This window comes from Leptodactylus fuscus, chromosome 8 (assembly GCF_031893055.1).
Source record: "Leptodactylus fuscus isolate aLepFus1 chromosome 8, aLepFus1.hap2, whole genome shotgun sequence".
Taxonomy (NCBI): domain Eukaryota; kingdom Metazoa; phylum Chordata; class Amphibia; order Anura; family Leptodactylidae; genus Leptodactylus; species Leptodactylus fuscus.
This window is the reverse complement of record NC_134272.1, coordinates 42,201,907-42,225,979: the sequence shown is the minus strand read 5'-3', so window position 1 is coordinate 42,225,979 and position 24,073 is coordinate 42,201,907. Positions and strand designations below refer to the sequence as shown.

Genomic DNA, 24,073 nt, shown 5'->3' with positions numbered 1-24,073 from the left:
AATGCATAACCCATTTTTTTATTTAAACCAGATAGAGAAATAAATAATTTTTCTATAATCCTTTTTTATTTTCTGCTTGTAGAAATTATTTCTTTTTTGTACTTGACTATAAGGGATGCTACCTTGCCTAAGCTTCTCCTCTACTCTGTTAACTGAAGTTTAGTGATATGTTTTACACCAGTCTCATGGCCATAGGCAACAGACTTAAAGGGGTTTTCCAGGCAAAAAAAGGTTTTATTAAAAAATGTCTGATAGCGCTGCTAATGGGTTAATGAATGCATCCATATATCTTTAGACCGCCCAGGGCTATGGGTAACTATACATTTTTGATAATCAATGTTATTTAGAAAGTAGGAGGGGGAGGGTGTTTAGAGTGGTGTAGGGATTTTAGGTTATCCCAGACAACCCCTTTAAGCTGACTCATTGTGATCTGTGGGAAATTTTTCTAGACATGCTCTGTGAAGGGCCTGACAGTAGATAAACTGTGGCAATCTATTGCTAATAGTGGATACGATACAATAATAGGTCAGTGGTGTTATTGTGTCTGTCTTGTTTGTGATGTAAATAAGGTGACTACTGCAAAGTAAATCCCTACAGAATTTGCTAGTCCTATTAGGCTTGGTGGCCAAGGAAAAAACTTTTTTAAAACATGCATAGCTATTTCTAAAATGTGTTTAACATAAAAAATAGATAATTTTCTATTACATATTTCCTCTAACCATAGGTGGGTTGAACAGTGGTCCCCAACCTTTTTTGCACCAAGGACCAGTTTCATTGAAGACAATTTTTCCATGGCCTGGCGAGAGGTGGTGCTAGTTGGGGTTGGGTGCATTATTTGGGTTGTAGGGCCAATCCACAGGTAATAGTGCCCCCCTCCATTGGTAATAGCCCCCCCCCCCGCATAAGTAATGCTATTACTTATGGGGGACACTATTACTATAATATCCTAATAGCAACCCCCACACACAGGTAATAATTCCCTCCCCACACATAGATAATACTCTTACCTATGGGGAGCTCTATATAGCACACTCAGAAAGGTAAAAGCCCCCCTCCCCCACATACCATTCAATGTTCTGCTGCTCTGTATAGTTATAGTATATTTACAGAGTAGTGATAGCGTGGACAGGACCGACTCTTGCACACAGCCTATGTGCATCTTCTACTTTCCTCGCCATATCTCGACCCCATATTCTATAATACTGCTGGGAGGAAAATAGAAGAAATGTGCAAGAGGTGGTCCCATCCTACCCATCACTGCAAGGCGGGAAAGTCAGCCTGTTGCTGGGTATGCAATACCATCAAAGTGCAGGGCTCATGAGATCGGGAGGGGTTTAGGACGATGCGCGCACAGATCAGCAAAATCTGTATAACATGCAACAGTCAAAGCTTTATTTTACCAAAAAGCACCCAGTCAGTTCGCTTGCTATGTACCTTCTGCGGTTCCCCACAATTACCCCTTTCTCGAAGTCGGACAACTCTACATTCCATGGCATCTTGCATGCGACTAATGCCAATGCCGTTTCCTACACGATATTTAACGGCGGAAGGCTTGACGTACATCACAACCGTACATCACTTATTGGTAGACAGTGTATGTCCATTGCAGTCTCAGACCGTATTATAATTCCTAGGCAGCATGCCCACTGCCTTGGGGTTGTTCTTTCATCTCCCATATTCAATCATTCATATGCTCATGTCATCTCCACCTTAAAACCATCTCCAGAACACGCCCTTTCCTTACCAAAGATACATTAAAGACACTTATTGTCGCTCTGATTAAAAGCTTTTTTTGCTAAAGATTCAAAGGATTGTGATTTTACTGCTGTCGAAAGATTGGTGTTTTATTGGACTCTGTGCACTTTATCTGCTATTTTATCTGTTCCACTTTCACTTGTGCACTAAGAGGAGACCGACATCGTGTTTGGTGCAAGGTGTTGATGGGCCTGTTTATTTCTCTAAACTTCTCTGAAATTATTAAATATGTTATTTAGAGATGGTTTTCTCTGCATTCTAGATAACAAAGTTATTTAACCCCTTCCACAGCCATTTTTCCTTTTTTTTTTTTATTTTGTTTGTTACTCACCCCTCCCTGCATAAGCCATAACTCTTTTTTGTATTTTTTTCCTTTCACTAAGCCATATGAGGGCTTAGTGTTTGGTGGGGCAAATTCAGAATGGAGTGGAATAAGAGAAAAACAGCATTTGCACAATTTTCTTATTGCTTTTGTTTATATGGTGTTCACTGTGCAGCCAAAAATTCTTGGACTAACCATATTCTGACAAGTGTAACTTTTTCCATCTACAGAGTAGTGCCTTTTTTGTGGTGCCAGCTATCATTTTTATTTATACCATTTTGAGGAATGTCTGATGTTTTGATAGCTTTTTATTCAAATTTTTGTGGGAATTATAATTATATTATGGCCAGGAGCCATTGCTGAAACTTGGCTCTGACTTTAATTTAAAAAATACAGCATATTAATTTTACCTGTGAAAATACTGCATTTTCCCATAACAGTTATATGGAGGAGGAAAAAATACAAAACACAGCTTAAATGCAGTGGTAAGTGCAAGTATATCAGGATTTCTGTGCAGCAATTTTTTCATTGTCAACTTAGCCTAAAATCAATCGAAAGCTTCAACAAAAACCCAATGCTGTGTGCCAATAAAAATACAAAATTTACAGATAAGATTAGAAAAAAGCTCACTGATTATGTAAGCACAAAAATAAGCACAGTGATCATTCCCTGCAAGAAAATAGTCACAATATTTATAAAACCATATTACAAAAATGAATAATATTTAAAGGGAGTCTGTCACCAGGAACTCATTAACCCATTGCATTAGTCTCATTTACAAGGAAATTATGCATTTATTAGATTATCTAAAGTCATGATGATGCTCATAATAATATCCCCTACAATGCACTGTGGCTGGTTAGATATTGAGCGGTGAAAGAGTCTCTTTTAGAAGAATCTAAGCTAGTGATAAGTCCATGATAATGCTGTGAGAGTAGATATAGGGGATGCAGAGGTTGCAGTGACTCCTATATCCTGGGGCCTTAGGCCTTAAAGGATTTAAAAAAAAAAAAAAAAAAGAAAAACAGACTAATTGTTATATATTTCACTTTAAAATCCCCTACTTAATTTGCCTTTAAAAACTGCCTCAAACAAGCATGTGTGAAAATACCCCTATTCCTTAATGCTCTCAGTTGCCCATATTGCTTTACTAATTAAATTTCAATTGAGATATTGAAAAAATATGGACACCATAGCTGATACATTCTCATTTCATTGTCATTAATAAAGGTCCAATTTTACCATCTTGCATGTAAAATCATTAGCAGTAATTCACGCTTGCATGTCATCTCAGGGCACCTACCTGGTCTGTAAGTTTCATAACAGCCATTGATTAAAAGCTTAAGCGAGCAGCTCACATATACTGGTCATATAATGATATTCCAAAGTTAGACTGCAAAAAACCATCTGCTTCTAACTGTTGCTTCTTAAACTGCAAAGAAACTACAGAAACAGGAAGTATTCGTAAAATAGCCTACACAGCTTATGACATCTTTACGAAAATAAGACTGCACTTCTGATTTTCTGTCAGCTGTATTTTAGTAAGAATGCCATCTTCTGGCTGGAAACATGTCATGCATACTATACATTTTGAAAATAAAATTGATATAATGAAGAAGTATTGAATTATCAAAAATAGGGAAGCATGACAAAATCGGAATCATGTAAATCTATTACATTCCCCCATTATACAAACAGCCCCAAGTTTAAATATCATGTCCAAAATTCTCAAATTGTACTACCCAGAACTATGTGACCAAATCTTATCAGCAGCTGAAAATCTCCAACCTTTGCAGGGTATGGCCCATCTCTTCAGCTCTTTGCAGATTTAGTACCAGCTACTCTGTAGATCTATGCGCCCAGTTTCTCTGGGCAATGGGGGTTCTCCTTCCACATTGCATGCTCTCTTAATCATACGTCCAAACCGTCCCAATTTCCGCGGGACATTCATGATTCCGGTGACGTGTCCCGCGGTCCCTGTTGGAGGGAGGTATGTCCCGATTTCAACTCAGATCTGCATCCAGAGGACGCAGATCTGAATTGAACACATACGCAGCTAAAGCAAGGAGCTGACACAGTTCAGCTCCTTGCTTCACCGCTGCACGCCGCCTACTGGCTGTGTAGACGCGATGTGATGACAGGAGATGAAGGAGAGGACGAAGGAGAAGGAGAGGTTGGCATGACACTGGGGGCAGAGATGTGGGGACATGAATCTGGGGGCAGAGATGGAGGGGACATGAATCTGGGGGCAGAGATGGAGGGGACATGAATCTGGGGGCAGAGATGAAGGGGACATGAATCTGGGGGCAGAGATGGAGGGGACATGAATCTGGGGGCAGAGATGGAGGGGGCATAAATCTGGGGGCAGAGATGGAGGGGACATGAATCTGGGGGAAGAGATGGAGAGGACATGAATCTGGGGGCAGAGATGGAGGGACATGAATATGGGGGCAGAGATGGAGGTCTACCTGGATGGCTTCAGACTTCTTTGGGCAGTAGAACACAGTGGTAAGAAGAAAGGATGAGGGCTTGTGATGAAGGACATTTGGGGCATTTTATTGTGGTTAAGGAACAATAGTGCTGATACAAGATACCGAACGATCAGCTGTGAGCATGAGATCTCACTACCTACCAAAGAACTACCACATGTTATTGTGATAGCTGCATATGACCCCCACCTCTGCAAAAACGTTTTTGCCTGTTATATCTACATGCTGTGACCCCTCCTCATGTCTTCCAGCCACATTCGGCTGTATTATTAACATCACTCCACACAGAGAACTAAATGGTCCTGCAGTGTGTCTGTGTTTCTTTCTTTTTTAGTTGCTATGATTCCTAGGATTTCTCTATCTGCCATGTACTTGTATGTGTTTCTCTCTTGTTATATACTACTGTACCATCTATGAAACTGTATCACTGAAATTTCCCCATTGTGGGACTATTAAAGGATTATCTTATCTTATTATGACTAGTGAAGAGATCTCACAGCAAGCACATGGACCCCATTACAGTCTATGGGCTCCGTGTGATTTCACAGCACACCGCTTGCAAATGTGTTTGGTAGTCCGTTCGGGAGGTCTACATGCGGACTCCCCTAACACAGATGTGAACGAGGGGTGAGGGTGCACTTTACCAAAGCTACTTCAATATCAAGAAAATAAAAAATAAAAACCCGGGATATATATAGAGCGTTACTGTGTGACAGTAAAACAGAAGCCAATTGCATGCAAAAGTAAAAACAAATAATTGAGTCTTTATTGATTCCAATTGACAGTAGAAAAATAGGCGAAATGTAGGCTACGCATTTCGACGCCGAACGGGCGTCTTCCTCAGGCCACTAAAACAATAGTAGTGGAAAATACACAGATCAGCAGATTGTCAAAACTAAAAAATATTACAAATATAGAAACAGTCTATGGTATGTTCAGAGCAGGAAACAAGTTGTAATGTCACAAACATGTTATATACAAAATTTAACTTGTCACAAACTTCTGACTCAAGTGCAGCTAGTGACAGATCGTATAGAAATCAACCATCTAACCGATTACAGAGGGGGACGAACAGACAACGCGGAAGAGCCAATACCGCAGTAACAATCTCTTCCATGTCTACCAGATCCCAGGTAGGGAATGAATCTCTCGTCGTTAATATTTCATCTAAGATATTAAGCCCAGCTCAATTAGAGCTGTTGCAACGTGGACTTTCATTTTGTCCTACTTATGGTTTTGATTTGTTTCAGTTAGATCTTGACATGCAAAGATATTATCGTTTGCTTATACTGAAGGTCCATTTCTCTAATGCTCCACCCCGTAACACTGCACCTACTTGCTCTAGTCTTATTTCTTGTAACGATGTGGGATTAACTATCAAAAGTACTTTCTGCCCACCCAAAAATTCACCGGCCGTTGAAACTGTTATTGGCTTAATTCAAAAGGATATTGATGCTTTTAGAAGCACAGTTGAGAGGGATAAATTCACATGTACCTCAAATCTTTCAAATAGTGATAAATTGGCCCTCGAACAATTGATTAAAGATGACACTTTAGTAATTAAGCCAGCCAATAAAGGTGGCGCTATAGTTATCATGGATAAATCCTCCTACATCAAAGAAATTCAACGCCAACTAGCTGACACTGAGGTCTACATCCCTTTACCAGGTAACCCTGTCCATAAAATTGCGATCAGAATTAAGTCAGTTCTTGAGAAACACCTCCATAATAAAACTATTGATTTATATACGAATAATTATCTTTCAAAATCCAACCCCATCACACCAGTGATTTACATTCTTCCCAAGATACATAAAAGCCTGATTGATCCACCTGGACGCCTGATAGTAGCGTCAAGTGACTCCATACTTTCACCTTTGTCCATCTTTGTTGAGAAATTACTGACTCCCCATATTTAAAAAAACAGCTTCTTTTTTACTTGATACTACTGCTTTTCTTGAGTTGATACGGGGGATGGGACCCCTACCACCGGATACATTACTCGTCACACTAGATGTGGTGAGTCTCTATACCTCAATCGACCACACAAAGGGCATACATGCCACTAAAAACTTACTTTTGAAACAGAATGTTGATGAGAACATAATCAACTTGATGGTAGACCTCCTCAGTATTATCTTGGAAGAAAATTATTTTCTTTTTCAGGATGTTTTTTACCTTCAAAAGAGAGGGACTGCGATGGGTTCCAACGTAGCGCCCCCTTACGCTAACGCATATATGTCCTTTTTTGAGGACAACTTCATTTACACCAATCATCTCTTTATGAGACATGTGATTACCTGGAAAAGGTACATCGATGATGTCTTTTGTGTTTGGCATGGACCCGTATCGACCCTCACAGAATTCACTGCTCATATTAACAGGGTCTGGCCCGAGCTCAAGTTTAACCTCCATTACAGTGGAGATGAAATTAGTGTTTTGGACACCAAGATCATATTGATGCCCGATGGTATACTTAGGTTAGATCTCTACAAAAAGGACACGGACAGGAACGGCCTTTTACATTATTCAAGTTGCCACCCCAATTCTACTAAAAAATCTCTACCCAAGTCCCAATTCTGCAGGATTGACAGGATTGGCCAGGATACGGCCACTAGGGAAATAAGATTTGGGGAAATGGAGGATAGATTTAAAGCTAGGGGCTATCCTGAAAAACTTCTTAGAGACACACTCGAACAGTCTCGACAGGGCATATCCCAACAAACAAACCGTATGGACAACACAAGTGAAGGTAGGATCACCTTTGTTCACACTTTCCACCCTTTTTCGTATAAGGTTCATGGCATCATTAGGAAGCACTGGTCCCTTCTGACACAAGCCTATCCACAGATTACCAAATTTAGCAATGGCTTTAGACCATGCTACAGACGCCCTAGGAACTTGAGAGACGGATTAGTACGGGCGGACCTGGGCTCTAGCATTAAAATACCACGCCAAACTTTCCTAAGCAGCCCACGAACTGGCACATTTCCTTGCCTGAGCTGTCACCAGTGTTCCAATGTTGTTAAGGGCAATAAGATTTACCATCCTCACACTGGCCAGGTTTTTACCATTAGGGACTATTTCACCTGCAACTCCAGTTACGTAGTGTACCTAATCAAATGCGTGCGGTCTCGCATGCGTTGGGGAGACCACCCAACGTGTGCGAGACCGCATAAAGCAGCACAAATCAAACATCAGATGCCCATTTTCACAAATCCAGACACAGTGTTTCCCAGCTAAAATTTCAGGTACTTGAACAGGTGGATGTACCGCGTAGAGGTGGCAACAGAACCCTTCTACTCAAAAAGAGAGAAGCGTACTGGATACAGAAACTCCAGACAATGGAACCAAGGGGCCTGAATAGGGAATACGAGATCCAGGCATTTATTTAGTCTAATTTTGTACCGTTTTTGTAACTCTGTAGAACTCCAGACTATTTGGTCATTGCTTATATTATTCCTGTATACTTACCTTTGTTCTGTTTTTCAGGCTCGCTAGGACCTCCTCCGGCTGACCGTTCTGGGCCCGCACCTATCATATCCTTTTCAGTTTTCACTATTGTGTTTATTTTCATTTTTGATTATTTTCTATTTATTTTTTTATTCATTTTTATTCTATTTTTTTCATTCTTTATTCCAATCTTTTTTTTAATTATGTAAGGTTCATTTTTTATCTTTTATTGTTTGTTATTTTATTTTTTATTTTTATCTTTTATTTTTATTTTTTATTTTTAATTTTTATTTTAATTTTTTTCAATTTTTCATTCTTTCATTTCTCACCATTTTTATTTTCTTTTCCACTCATCTCTTTATGTCTCAGTTTTTCATTATATCTGTGTTTAATAATTCCACCATCTTCATAGTTATTATTTATCTATAACTTGTTCTCAATTAATGTGGGCTTAGGCTGTAAATAATTATTCACGGTTCACCATAACAACTTCTACATAAAGCTACCAGTCCGCACCAATAGTTTGCGATCACTTCATGGGCTTACTATGTACGCTTTCCTGTTCTATGTTCTCACGCATGCGCATTAGCGCATTTGCGTACAGTACACACAGGCATTACGGCGCCTGCGCGTACATATCATGGGTTTACTACGTACGCCTTCTTGTTCTATGTTTTTTTCTTACGCATGCGCATTGGCGCATTTGCGCACCGTACGTACAGGCATTACGGCGCCTGCGCGTACACATCCACTATCTTCTCCGTACAGATGCTACTGCGCCTGCGCGTAGCCAACCTATGGGGATGGACGGATGCCTTTTTCTACACACGGGAGACGCGGCATTTTCACGCCTTCCCGTCAGCTGTTAGCAGCTCTTCAAACAGCGCGAACCTTACTGGCTATACGCCACACTTACTAACTTACTCTTTATCAACAATTTGCGGGCCTGGTCGGGATGGCCTGGAGCTAAGGACCCCTGGACAACGAGCACTTACTACATATGTTTACTGGGACTGTATATTCACTATTACTATATTACCCATAGGCCTACAGCTTACAACTAGTGGCAGAGCCACATCCAGAGTCGTCTACTGTTGCTTTACATAAGTTGATCTTAATTTTATACTTTGAAGTTGTCACATGTGATGCCATGTTTTCAATTTTTTATTTTTTGCTTCTTATCATGTCCTTTCCTTAACTGGCGATACTGTATTCATTATCTCATTCATAGCTGAAGTGGTGTCACCCCTCCTAAAACTCTGCATGGCTCTATCTTATTGTATATATTGTATATACCACATCACCTGCGTGTGATTGTTTCTGTAAATTGACACTATTACCTTGTATTTACACCTATTATTTTACATTTATATAGAGTCTGAGGAAGGTCCATCCGGACCGAAAACGTTCACTCATTCTTTACTTAATAAAATGGTGATTGGTTAACGCATACCCAGTGTGAAGTTCATCCATATCTACTACTACAAGGGGTGGGACCCTAACTTCACTTACCAAGGGCAACGTCTGTATCCCTATGAATACTTAATTCTAGCAAGGTCCACATCTGATGGCGGAGAGGACCTCTTCCAATGGAGGGTTATAAGCGTTTTGGCCGCGGTGCAAATGTATAAAAACAATTTAGAGGTCAATTTACCCAGATGCTTGGGGGGAAGATTAAGTAAATAAAGAAGCACGTTAAGCGGGACTCCCCGGATAAATAGAGCATTGGTAAGGGATTGAACTGCCAACCAGAAGAGACGGATAGAAGTACAGTCCCAAAATACATGGCATAATGTACCCGCACTCATCTGACAGCACCAGCAAAAGGGGGAAATATTGGGGTTAAGGGAATGGAGTAGGGTAGGGGTATGATACCAGTGCATAAGTATTTTAAACTGGGTCTCACGAAATTAAATACAAGTTGAAGATTTAGTGGCGCGAGACAAAAATACCTGCCACTGCTCAGGCAAAATCTGTCTGCTTAGCGCTTCTGACCATTTAGCCATATACTTTTGAGAGATGGGTGTATTCCCCTCAGGAGAGGAGAGAAGCCTATATATAGTGGAAATCAGGCCAGCGGTAGAGGTATCTGCTCGGCAAATCTTCTCAAAGGCAGTAGGTGTGGATACCCGAAGGGAGCCGAATTGGGAAAAGATAAAATGATCAATCTGGCGGTAATGAAACCATTCTGAGGCCGGCATCTGCAAGTTGGAGGTAAATTAATCAAAGGGCCTGAGCTCCAAAGTCAACAGGTCAATTAAATCCGCTATGTAAAAGAGGCCACGCAAACTCCAAGGACGCACCATAGCTGATTCGAGTCCCCCAGGGAGGAGCAGGTTAGATAGGAAGGAAAGCATGGAGGAACATGAGGATGCTAATGTAAAAAGTTTTGAACATGAAAGCCATAGAGCCCGCGTGAAATGAGTAGGCCCTAAAAGGGAGATGGGGGGGGGGGGGTGAGCAGGACCACAGGAATGCATTAGGATGGACCGGAGCTAACCAAAGTGTTTCAATCTCTACCCACCCTACTCGCGATGCAGCCCAAAATGGAATGCAGCGCAAATGGGAGGCCCAATAGTAGTGCAAAACATGTGGGACCGCCAGCCCCCCCTCAGTTCTACCAGAGAGGATATGATGGGGGGATATGATGATGTTTGCCATTCCATATGAACTGGAAAATCGCCTTCTGGAGAGCACGCAACTCCGACCACAGGACTGCCACGGAAAGAGTCTCAAAAAAGTACAAACGTTTCAGAAGAAGGGTCATTTTAACGGCATTAATACGGCTGATGAGTGAAATACAGAGGGGGTGCCATTTATACAGAAGGGAGCGTAGCTCCCCAAAGAGACGAGGATAGTTAGCCGAATAAAGAGTAGAGTAAGAAGGGGACAAATGAATCCCTAAATAGCGATGGGAGTGAGTACGCCACTGAAAGTCAAAGTTAGATTGCAGAAGACGCAAGGTAGCATCAGGGATGTTCAGAGGAAGAGCCTCTGTCTTGACCGGGTTTACCTTATAGGCGGAGAGAGCCATATGATTTCAATTCGCCGAGGAGATTAGGAAAGGAGGTATGGGGAGAAGTGAGTGTCAAGAGGACATCATCCACAAAAAGGCTGATTTTAAACTCTCGATTCTTGATCTTCACCCCAGCAATGTTGGTGTTAGAGCGGATTCGAGACGCTAGGGGTTCGAAACAACGTGAATATTAGTGGGGACAGCGGGCAGCCTTGACAAATGGGGAATGGAGAAGAGACAGAATTGGGAAGTTTAACCACCGCCGAGGGAGAAGAATACAAAGCCCGAACAGCGGTAAGGAAGGCCCCAGAGAATCCAAATCTCCTGAGGGTCGCTAGCATAAAGGACCAGTCCAGACGGTCAAAAGCCTTCTCCGCATCAAGGCTCAAAAGGAGTGCAGGGGTAGCAAAATGATAAGCTGCGTCTATCAAGTCCACAGTCCTGTCCTTCTAGTGTTGTCCCCCCCTTGATGACAAAGGACGAAACCCACTTGGTCCTTGTGGATCAAAGATGGGAGCCAGGCATTAAGCCTATTAGTCAGAATTTTAGTAAAAAGTTTCAAATCAGTATTCAGTAAGGCAATAGGACAGAAGTTAGAGCACTCCTGATGATCCTTATGCGGCTTAGGAACCAACGTGATATGGATTGAGGGATGGGGGCACCATCTAAAAAGGAGTTAAAAAGGCGACAGATATTCAGAATGAAGTCTGAATTACTGGAAGCATTTATAAGGAAGTAGTTACAAGACCTCTAATATGCCATGACTAAGAGGTGAGACAACCTCAAAACGCGTTGGAGTTTTTTAGCTTTTTTCACAATTTTCGTGCTTTCCGAACTTTTCACTATATGTAGTGTGTACTGTGGACTCTGTACTGGTTTTAATGTACCATTAAAAGCTAATTTTTACTGAGCCTGGAAGACTGCGGACCACTTGTTTCTTCACTATTCTGATGTTGCAGGACACCATGGGGATCACGAACAGCGTGGGGGACAGAGGAAGCCTGACGATCCTGTAGGATCTTGGCTAAGAGAGAATGAGCCTTATTGCCTCTCTCGTAGTATCGCTGGCGACTATACAGAAGAAGTCGTACATCCTGGGTGGCCAGGTCTCTAAGGTCTGCCCTGGCCACAACAAGGCGGCGGAGGGTAGAAATTGAGGGCGATGCTGTCAGACGAGCCAACAGGTCACGAATGCGAGAAGTCAAAGCCGCCTCCTTAGCTTTCCGATCCCTCTTCTGTCTGGTAGCCGAAGCAATACAGTGACCTCTCATAACAGCCTTATGGTCTTCCCAGAGAGTGGAGGTTGATGAAACCGAGTCAATGTTATGGGAGAAATATTCCTGAAGGTGGGTGCACAAGGTGTCACAAGAGGCAGAGGAGTGGAGAAGAGCCTCATTCAGCCTCCAGTGACACCGCTTGGTGGGGGTAGAAGCAGGGGATAAAGAAATGAGAACAGGGGCATGATCCGACCAGGAGATGGGGCCAATATCAGCCTCGGACAGAAGCCATAGGACCAAGGTGTTTCCAAAAAAATAGTAAATTCTAGAATGTGTTTTGTGGGGTGGAAATAAAAAGTATACGAGCGGGCAGTGGGGTTGCACACTCTCCAGAGATCCCTTCCCTGAGCTTGAGAACTGGGGGCTTTTCCCCCTACTTGGAACTCAGCCTGGCTGAATATTTGGTATCTGCAATGCTCCTATTAACCCCTTCCCGACGGAATAGGAGCACTGCAGATACCCTATATTCAGTAGACCGGGCACTTTCAGACACAGGGATACCTAATGTGTATGTTTCACAGTAATTTTCTACTTTGAGGGCAGGTTCACACCAGCGCCCGATCTCCGTTATACAGGTTTCCATCTCCTGCCCGAGAAACTGGGCAGGAGATGGAAATCGGCAGGCAGTTTTCAAACCCATTCATGGGTTTGAAAAGTGTCTGCCGGTTAGTGTCTTCTGCTCTCCGCGGCGAAACGGGTTGTTTTTTTTAACCGGACACAAAGTCGGACATGCAGGACTTTGTGTCTGGTAAAAGAAAAAACGGCTTCGCCACGGAGAGCAGAAGATGCTCACCGGCGGACAATGAATGTCGGTTTCCGTTTTCTGCCAACAGAAAACGGAAACCTGCATAACAGAGATCAGGTGCTGGTGTGAACCCGCCTTTATATCTATTCTAGGGAAAGTAGTTATTTCGAACTTTTATTTATTATTATATTATATTTTTTAAAACTTCTTTTTTTCACTAGGAGACTTGAACCTGCAATCATTTGATTACAAGTCCCATAGACGGCAATACAAGTGTATTGCCGTCTATGGGAGATTCTCTACATTACTATTACGGATGGTCATAGACCAGCCGCAATAGTAATATAGCCATGACAGGCCTGGGAGCCTTCATTAGGCTCCGGCTGTCATCAGAACAGGTCGGCTCCTGCGAGCTCGTCGTGCAGGAGCCGAACTGCAACTTTAAAGGTATGGGGCCAGTGGGGACCGGCCCTGGGGGCTAATTTTAAACTTGGAAGGGGGGGGAGGACATCTCCAGAGGGCACCTCTGCTGTAACTCTTACAGCAGAGATGCCGAAGCAGCTCCGGCATTACCCACTGTAAGAGCTTACAGCGGAGGTGCCGGTTTCTATGGCGATCGCTCTGCAGCGGCGCCATTACATTGCCCAGTTCACACATGCTGATGTGTTCCGTCCGTAATGGTCCGCATGAGGACCCCTACAGATGGAACACAAGTGCAACTGCAAGCGCTGTGCAGTTCAAGCGCACGGGCCCCATAGACTATAATGGGATCCATGGGCTTGCCGGGGGTCCATGGGCTTGCCGCGCACTGCCCACCTTGCACCAGCAGTGTTTTTGGCCCTTGGAGTGTTTTTGGCCCTTGGAGTGAGTAGAGCCTTGCACCAGCAGTGTTTTTGGCCCTTGGAGTGAGTAGAGCCTTGCACCAGCAGTGTTTTTGGCCCTTGGAGTGAGTAGAGCCTTGTAATAGCAGTGTTTTTGGCCCTTGGAGTGAGTAGAGCCTTGCACCAGTAGAGTTTTAGTTTTTGGCCCTTGGAGTAAGTAGAGCCTTGCACCAGCAGTGTTTTACTTTTTGGCCCTTGGAGTGAGTAGAGCCTTGCACTAGCAGTGTTCTTGGCCCTTGGAGTTAGGTGAGCCTTGCAACAGCAGTGTTTTTGGCCCTTGGAGTGAGTAGAGCCTTGCACCAGTAGAGTTTTAGTTTTTGGCCCTTGGAGTGAATAGAGCCTTGCACCAGCAGTGTTTTTGGCCCTTGGAGTGAGTAGAGCCTTGCACCAGCAGTGTTTTTGGCCCTTGGAGTGAGTAGAGCCTTGTAATAGCAGTGTTTTTGGCCCTTGGAGTGAGTAGAGCCTTGCACCAGCAGTGTTTTTGGCCCTTGGAGTGAGTAGAGCCTTGTAATAGCAGTGTTTTTGGCCCTTGGAGTGAGTAGAGCCTTGCACCAGCAGTGTTTTACTTTTTGGCCCTTGGAGTGAGTAGACCCTTGCACCAGTAGTGTTTTACTTTTTGGCCCTTGGATTGAGTAGAGCCTTGCACCAGCAGTGTTTTACATTTTGGCCCTTAGAGTGAGTAGAGCCTTGCACCAGCAGTGTTTTTGGCCCTTGGAGTGAGTAGAGCCTTGCACCAGAAGTGTTTTTAGTCCTCAGGGTGAGTAGAGCCTCTAACCAGCAGAGTTTGGGGGAATCAGGGTGCTTTGAGACTCTAACCAGCAGAGTTTGGGGGAATTAGGGTGGATTGAGACTCTAACCAGTAGAGTTTGGGGGAATCAGGGTGGATTGAGACTCTAACCAGCAGAGTTTGGGGGAAATCAGGGTGGATTGAGACTCTAACCAGCAGAGTTTGGGGAATCAGGGTGGATTGAGCCTAGTAGGAGCAGAGTTGTGCAACGCTGATGGTGGAGGAGTATGAGTATGAGGAGGAATTGTAGAGGGTTAGCGCACACACATGAAACTTCATGTTGGGGTGCTTGACACTGGTGGACATGAAAATGATGGGTCTATCCAGTGGCTGTTCATTTTGATCAGCGTCAGCCGGTCAGCACTGTCAGCTGACAGCCGGCTGCACTTATCCGTAATTATGCCACCAGCTGCGCAAAAGACCCTTTCCGATAGCACACTGGTGGCAGGGCAGGAAAAGGACCTCCAATGACAGCGCAAGTTCCAGCCACAAATCCAACTTGGAGACCCAATAAGTGTAGGGCGCAGAGGGATCGGAGAGAACAGGGCTGTGGTCGGCCAGGTACTCCCGCAACATGCGCCTATACTTGTCCCTACTGGTGACACTAGGCCCCTCAGTGGCGGTAGTTTGGTGAGGTGGTGCCATTAACGTATCCCAGACCTTGGAGAGTGTGCCCCTGCCGGGTGTGGACTCAATGGCAGTTGTTAGCCTGTTGGAGGAACTCTCCTCTCTGCCACCAACGAGAGTTGACGGAAACATCTCCATCATATTCTGCACCAGTTGCTTGTGGAGATCACTAATGCGACTGGCCCTCCCCTCTACTGGAATAAAAGTCGAGATATTATTTTTATACTGGGGGTCGAGGATTGCAAAAATCCAGTAGTGGTTGCTCTCCAGGATTTTGACAATGCGTTTGTCAGTTGAAAAGCACCCTAATATGAATTTAGCCATGTGTGCTAGAGTGTTACTTGGCATGACTTCGCTGTCCACACCGGAATGGTCACTCTCCATTTCCTCCCACTAGCCTCCTGTGTGACAATGACATCATCTGCCACTTCGTCATCCTCCTCCTCCGTCAGTATACGCTGTGAAGTGGACAGGAGTGTGCACTGACTATCCTGCTGGGATGGTTCTACTCCTTTGCCCGACTCTTCAGCGTACAATGCGTTATACCTGATGGCGATGAGGGATTCTCGTATCACACACAAGAGCGGAATTGTTACACTCACGAGTGCGTCGTCACAGCTGACCCTCTTGGTGGACTCCTCAAAGACATGCAGTATCTTGCATAAGTCTGCCATCCATGGCCACTCATGGTGCAGAAACTGCGGGAGCTGACTCTGAGGAACCCTTGGGTTTTGGAGATGATACTCCATCAAGGGTCTCTGCTGCTCACACACTCTGCTCAGCATGTGGTATGTCCAGATCCAGCGGGTGTGGACGCCACACAACAGCCGGTGTTCTGGCAGATGGAGGCGTTGCTGGAGTGATTTGAGGCTAGCAGCAGCTACTGTAGACTTGTGAAAGTGGGCGCACAGGCGCCGCACTTTCACCAGTAGCTCGGCTAAATTGGGGTACGTTTTTAAAAACTGTTGCACAACTAAATTGAAAAAGTGGGCCAGGCATGGAATGTGTTGGAGGTTGCCAAGCTCCAGAGCAGCTACCAGGTTCCAGCCGTTATCACACACGACCATGCCTAGGCCCAGGTGCAGCAGCGAAAACCATGTTGACATCTCATCGAGGAAGGCATCCCTCACCTCGGAGGCAGTGTGATGTCTGTCCCCCAAGCTGATAAGCTTCAGCACAGCCTGCTGACGTCTCCCCACGCCAGTGCTGCAGCGTTTCCAGCAGGTAGCTGGGGTCGATGTGATGGCAGTGGAGGAGGAGGAAGAGGGTGGTGGTTCAGAGCCCCTGCCAGGAATGTTGGGTGGGGAAATGAGGTAGACCGCACACTGACCGGACACCGACCATGGCAACAGGCTGCCCTGATGGCAACTGTGTCTCGTCATCGTCCTCACTGAGGGCGGATTGCTGGTCAACAACAACAGAAGATAGCAGATGCTCCAGTGTTTGGGCATCAGGACACAGAAACTCATTTGGTACCTCCTGTGATTCGGGACGTGGTGGGACAGAGAGAGGGACAGTGAATAGACCCGTAAACAGGTCCTGGGAGGTGGGAAAGGTGGGATTACTTTGCTGGGAAGATTGGGCAGGCGGAGTTGAGGTAGAGGCTGACTGGCTGGTGGAGAATGTGCTGGAAGCATTATCCGCCAGCCATTGTAACACCTGTTCCTGGTGGTCGGGCCTAGTTAGGTTTGTGCCCTGCACCCTACTTAATGTGGCCATCAAGCCGGAGACTGTGGGGAAGTGCAATGCTTGCTGCCACAGAGTAGTAGGCACGGGAGACGCTGTTGATTGACCGCAACCTTGCTCCTCATCTGCATTTCCATGCCCCCGTCCTCGTCTCTGTCCCTTTGCGCTAGCCTTGCGCATTTTTAGATGTATAGTAATTAGAGATGAGCGAACACTAAAATGTTCGAGGTTCGAAATTCGATTCGAACAGCCGCTCACTGTTCGAGTGTTCGAACGGGTTTCGAACCCCATTATAGTCTATGGAGAACATATACTCATTAAGGGGGAAACCCAAATCCGTGTCTGGAGGGTCACCAAGTCCACTATGACACCCCAGGAAATGATACCAACACCCTGGAATGACACTGGGACATCAGGGGAAGCATGTCTGGGGGCATAAAAGTCACTTTATTTCATGGAAATCCCTGTCAGCTTGCGATTTTCGCAAGCTAACTTTTCCCCATAGGAATGCATTGGCCAGCGCTGATTGGCCAGAGTACGGAATTCGACCAATCAGCGCTGGCTCTGCTGGAGGAGGCGGAGTCTAAGATCGCTCCATACCAGTCTCCATTCAGGTCCGACCTTAGATTCCGCCTCCTCCGGCAGAGCCAGCGCTGATTGGCCGAAGGCTGGCCAATGCATTCCTATGGGAATGCAGAGACTTAGCAGTGCTGAGCCAGTTCTGCTCAACTACACCGTGTGCCGAGTGTGCACACTCGGCTCTGCTACATCAGATGTAGCAGAGCCGAGGGTGCACTAGAACCCTTATGCACACTCGGCTCTGCTATATCAGATGGGCTAACCGGCACACGGTGTAGTTGAGCAGAACTGGCTCAGCACTGTTAAGTCTCTGCAGTAGCAGGCTCTGCTACATCAGATGTAGCAGAGCCGAGTGTGCACACTCGGCACACAGTGTAGTTGAGCAGAACTGGCTCAGCACTGCTAAGTCTCTGGGCCAGCCTTCGGCCAATCAGCGCTGGATCTGCCGGAGGAGGCGGTGTCTAAGGTCGGACCTGAATGGAGACTGGTGTGGAGCGATCTTAGACTCCGCCTCCTCCAGCAGAGCCAGCGCTGATTGGTCGAATTCCGTACTCTGGCCAATCAGCACTGTCCAATGCATTCCTATGGGAAAAAGTTTATGTCACAAAAATCACAATTACACACCCGATAGAGCCCCAAAAAGTTATTTTTAATAACATTCCCCCCTAAATAAAGGTTATCCCTAGCTATCCCTGCCTGTACAGCTATCCCTGTCTCTTAGTCACAAAGTTCACATTCTCATATGACCCGGATTTGAAATCCACTATTCGTCTAAAATGAAGGCCACCTGATTTCGGCAGCCAATGACTTTTTCCGATTTTTTTTTATGCCTCCGGTGTCGTAGTTCCTGTCCTACCTCCCCTGCGCTGTTATTGGTGCAAAAAAAGCGCCAGGGAAGGTGGGAGGGGAATCAAATTTTTTTGGAGTTTGCCACGTGATGTTCGATTCGAATCGAACACATCGAACAGCCTGATATCCTATCGAACATGTGTTCGATAGAACACTGTTCGCTCATCTCTAGTAACAAAAGCTTATATTGACAGTTAGATGAGTTAATGCAGCAAGTCAATATTTGCAGTGTTGACCCTTCTTCTTCAGGACCTCTGCAATTCTCCCTGGCATGCTCTCAATCAACTTCTGGACCAAATCCTGACTGATAGCAGTCCATTCTTGCACAATCAATGCTTGCATTTTGTCAGAATTTGTAGGATTTTGTTCGTCCACCTGTCTCTTGATGATTGACCACAAGTTCTCAATGGGATTAAGATCTGGGGAGTTTCCAGGCCATGGACCCAAAATCTCTATGTTTTGTTCCCTGAGCCATTTAGTTATCACCTTTGCTTTATGGCAAGGTGCTCCATCATGCTGGAAAAGGCATTTGTTGATCGCCAAACTGCTCTTGGACGGTTGGGAGAAGTTGATCTTGGAGGACATTCTAGTACCATTCTTTATTCATGGCTGTGTTTTTAGGCAAGATTGTGAGAGAGCCGATTCCCTTGGCTGAGAAGCAACCCCACACATGAATGGTTTCAGGTTGCTTTACAGTTGGCATGAGACAAGACTGGTGGTAGCTCTCACTTCGTCTTCTCCGAATAAGCTGTTTTCCAAATGTCCCAAACAATCAAAAAGGGGATTCATCAGACAAAATGACTTTACCCCAGTCCTCAGCAGTCCACTCCCTGTACCTTTTTGCAGAATATCAGTCTGTCCCTGATGTTTTTTCTGGAGAGAAGTGGCTTCTTTGCTGCCCTCCTTGAGACCAGGCCTTGCTCCAAGAGTCTCCGCCTCACAGTGCGTGCAGATGCACTCACACCTGCCTGCTGCCATTTCTGAGCAAGCTCTGCACTGCTGGTACCCGATCCCGCAGCTGAAACACTTTTAAGAGATGGTCCTGGCGCTTGCTGGTCTTTCTTGGGCACCCTGGAGCCTTTTTGCCAACAATGGAACCTCTCTCCTTGAAGTTCTTGATGATGCGATAGATTGTTGACTGAGGTGCAATCTTTCTAGCTGCGATACTCTTCCCTGTTAGGCCATTTTTGTGCAGTGCAATGATGACTGCACGTGTTTCTTTAGAGATAACCATGGTTAACAGAAGAGAAAGAAAGATTATGAATGATAATCTGTTTTCCCTTAGCCCAAACAGCAGCACAACTGGGGTATTCCTGCCCCTATGAGCTGTTAGGACAGGTGGAATTTTTAATTACCTAACAGCTTTTGACCTCTATAAGAGGCCGGAAGACCTGCTCCTCCCTTGTGTTAGTAACAAGTATGATATACAGAGCAATCTATGCCAAGAGCTACACACACATACACAAAATCTGTACAATAGCACCTCTTAGGGAGGGAGCCTTGTGCTGCTGTTTGGGCTAAGGGAAAACAGATTATCATTCATAATCTTTCTTTCCCCCTACGCCCAACAGCAGCACAACTGGGGATTTAGCAAGTATTATCTCCCCTAGGGCGGGACCTCCTGGCAGGCTGATGCCAAGACGGAGTGCCCAAATGCTGTAGCATCGGCCGTACGCCAGTCCAATCTGTAGTGTTTGGCAAAAGTCAGCTGTGAGCTCCAAGAGGCTGCAGCACATATCTGCTCTAGAGAGAGGAACCGTGTCTCTGCCCATGATGTCGCCACTGATCGGGTGGCATGGGCTCGTAGGAAATCTGGAACAGGAAGATTCTGAGCCCGTAGGGAACAGCTGATAGCTTCTCTGATCCATCTAGACAGGGTTACCTTTGATGCTTTAGCGCCTCTATTGTGGCCAAACACATTAACCAGAAGATTCTCTGATCTTCGGAACGGTGCTGTACGATCCAGGTAGATACGTAGTGCTCTTACCAGATCCAGTGTGTGTAGCTTCTCCTCCTGCTCAGTGGCAGGGGAGGGAAAGAAGCCCGGTAGGGTGATCACTTGATTGGTGTTCTGAAGTGTGGGTACCTTCGGCAAGAATCCTGGGACGAACCTTAGCTGTACTCTGTCAGGAAAGAAAGTTATGAAAGGTTCGGAGGCTGCTAGAGCCTGCAATTCGCCAACCCTCTTGGCGGAGGTTATTGCCAACAGAAAGGTCACTTTAAATGACAGGTACTTCCAGTCCACTTCAGATAATGGTTCGAAGGGGGGCGCACATAGCCCTTGTAGAACCGCGGCCAGGTCCCACCTGGGGACAGGGGGCCGTACCTGGGGGCGGAGCCTGGCAGCCCCCCTAAGGAACTGTTTGACAAGAGGATCTTGTGATAACCGTGTCTCCAGGAGAGCAGATAGAGCTGACACTTGAACCTTGAGGGTGGCAGGTGCTAGTCCTCTCTCCAAGCCGTTCTGTAAGAACTCTAGGACTGCATCTCTGTCTGGATCGCGGTGGCTGCCTGTACACCAATCTCGGAATATCCGGGCGATTCTTTTGTAGCTCTGATTGGTTGCCTCTGCTCTTGAATGGGCTAAGGCACTTAGCACTCCCTGGGACAATCCTCTGTCTGCGCGTATGGCGCGGTTAGCCTCCAGGCAGTGAGGTTGAATTTGTCTAGGCCCAGGCACGGCCGACTGTTCAGTGACACCAGGTTCCTGACTGGTGGAAGCCTCCAGTAGTTCCCCCGACTCATAAGGATAAGGTCGGTGAACCATGCCCTTTTTGGCCAGAACGGCATGATCACTATTGCCGAAGTCTGGTCCTGCCCGAGTTTCGCCAATACCTTCGGTATCATCGGGATGGGAGGGAACACGTATGCCAGTTCGAACCTCCATGGTATTGACAGGGCATCCACAGACAAAGGGTTGTCTTCCCGGTACAGGGAGCAAAACCTTTCTACTTTGGCATTGTGTTGGGTGGCCATCAGATCCACCTCGGGGAGACCCCACCTCCTGGTCAGGTAGTGGAAGATGTCCTGGTTCAGGGACCATTCGCCTGCGGTTGGCTGGCCTCTGCTGAGTTGATCCGCTAGGATGTTCAGGCGGCCCTGGATATGTACCGCGGCCAGCTGGGAGAGGTTTCGTTCTGCCCAGGAGAAGATCATAAATGAATATAATTGTGTCAGCTCACTCACGTGTCTCTCAATGAATGTGCCCAAATGATCTTAAAGGTAAGTAACCTTAATAGGATGCCTTTGTAATTAGAAAGATGCACGGATATCCAGCCTCTCAGCCCGAGGTATAAAACACCACCATCCGCAATTGAATGCTCCAGCATCAGAATTTCTCCAATAAAACATAACTTTTATTTGTGAAAGAACATATCACGTTCCATAAAATTCAATGAACCATGGTCGATGGCAGAATAAAGGTACAAAGAAACGTCTGGCGACGCGTTTCGGGGCGTTAACGCTGCCCCTTCCTCATAGCCTGACGCCATAAAAAGACTGACAATCTTAAATACCCAAGATCATCACCATTGCACCTGTGGTACAAAGGTCAAGACCTCTAAAAGATGTTAATGGGCTGCAATGAAAAAAACACACAAAAAATTAAAAACAAAAAGAAACATCCCAAGACATAAAACATAAATTCAAACAAACAATACGGACAATAAAACCTAAAATGAAACCACAGAATGAAAACATGAAAACATGAAAGGGAACTCACATGTGTGTAATAGATATAATCCCTTCAGGGAACCGCAAGACCTTCCCCTCGGCCCATAACAGAGACATCCGTATAACATATTGTGCGCATGCGCGCTGTGACATCATCAGCCAAAGGGCAAGGAAAGCCAATCAAAGACAAGACAGCTGTATTCAAAACAAGAGTAACACGTGAATACAAAAAGCACGTGAACAAGGAGGAAACCTTTCACTTACCCTTAACAAAAAATGTCCGAATGATGCCCATGAACCTTTGTGATTGGATTGATCAAGTGTTACAGCCTCTGGTTGCCCGTACACCGGGGTACATAAGAGATTCAAAAGAGGTCCTGAGGGTTTTCAGTTTGTTTGAGTGGAGGGGGGAACACATTTGGATGACATGCGATGTTTCTTCGCTTTATCCTTCTATACCACATAATATTGCACTTTTGGCTTTAGCTGATCATCTAAAAAAATATTCTAACTTTGCAAATGATGTGTGTGAGTTCATTGTAGAAATAGTTGATTATCTCCTGCAGCATAATTATTTTATGTTTGGTAATAAATACTATCTCCAAATACAGTCCTATGAAAAAGTTTGGGCACCCCTATTAATCTTAATCATTTTTAGTTCTAAATATTTTGGTGTTTGCAACAGCCATTTCAGTTTGATATATCTAATAACTGATGGACACAGTAATATTTCAGGATTGAAATTAGGTTTATTGTACTAACAGAAAATGCGCAATATGCAGTAAACCAAAATTTGACCGGTGCAAAAGTATGGGCAGCCTTATCATTTTATTGATTTGAATACTCCTAACTACTTTTTACTGACTTACTGAAGCACAAAATTGGTTTTGTAACCTCAGTGAGCTTTGAACTTCATAGCCAGATGTATCCAATCATGAGAAAAGGTATTTAAGGTGGCCAATTGCAAGTTGTTCTACTATTTGAATCTCCTCTGAAGAGTGGCATCATGGGCTACTCAAAACAACTCTCAAATGATCTGAAAACAAAGATTGTTCAACATAGTTGTTCAGCGGAAGGATACAAAAAGCTGTCTCAGAGATTTAACCTGTCAGTTTCCACTGTGAGGAACATAGTAAGGAAATGGAAGACCACAGGGACAGTTCTTGTTAAGCCCAGAAGTGGCAGGCCAAGAAAAATATCAGAAAGGCAGAGAAGAAGAATGGTGAGAACAGTCAAGGACAATCCACAGACCACCTCCAAAGAGCTGCAGCATCATCTTGCTGCAGATGGTGTCACTGTGCATCGGTCAACTATACAGCGCACTTTGCACAAATAGAAGCTGTATGGGAGAGTGATGAGAAAGAAGCCATTTCTGCATGTACGCCACAAATAGAGTTGCCTGAGGTATGAAAAAGCACATTTGGACAAGGCAGCTTCATTTTGGAAACAAAAATTGAGTTGTTTGGTTATAAAAAAAAAGGCGTTATGCATGGCGTCCAAAAAGAAACAGCATTCCAAGAAAAACACATGCTACCCACTGTAAAATTTGGTGGAGGTTCCATCATGCTTTGGGGCTGTGTGGCCAATGCCGGCACCGGGAATCTTGTTAAAGTTGAGGGTCGCATGGATTCCACTCAGTATCAGCAGATTCTTGAGAATAATGTTCAAGAATCAGTGACGAAGTTGAAGTTACGCCGGGGATGGATATTTCAGCAAGACAATGATCCAAAACACCGCTCCAAATCCTCAGGCATTCATGCAGAGGAACAATTACAATGTTCTGGAATGGCCATCCCAGTCCCCAGACCTGAATATCATTGAACATCTGTGGGATGATTTGAAGCGGGCTGTCCATGCTCGGTGACCATCTAACTTAACTGAACTTGAATTGTTTGTCCAAAATACCTTTATCCAGGATCCAGGAACTGATTAAAA

At 45.0% G+C, this 24,073-nt stretch overlaps 2 protein-coding genes across 2 annotated transcripts in view; one reads left to right on the top strand and one right to left on the bottom strand.

Annotated features, from left to right (window-relative positions):
• ANKRD44 (ankyrin repeat domain 44) overlaps positions 1-3,480 on the bottom strand; it is a 62,574-nt gene extending 59,094 nt beyond the window's left edge. The window contains exon 1 of the mRNA XM_075285153.1: positions 3,381-3,480. Coding sequence (XP_075141254.1) covers positions 3,381-3,407 — 27 coding nt within the window. The 5' untranslated portion in view covers positions 3,408-3,480. The remainder of the gene's footprint in view (positions 1-3,380) is intronic.
• The window catches only part of LOC142217007 (actin-related protein 2/3 complex subunit 1A-A), a 248,285-nt gene that overhangs the window by 42,193 nt on the left and 182,019 nt on the right, over positions 1-24,073 (top strand). The window lies entirely within an intron of this gene.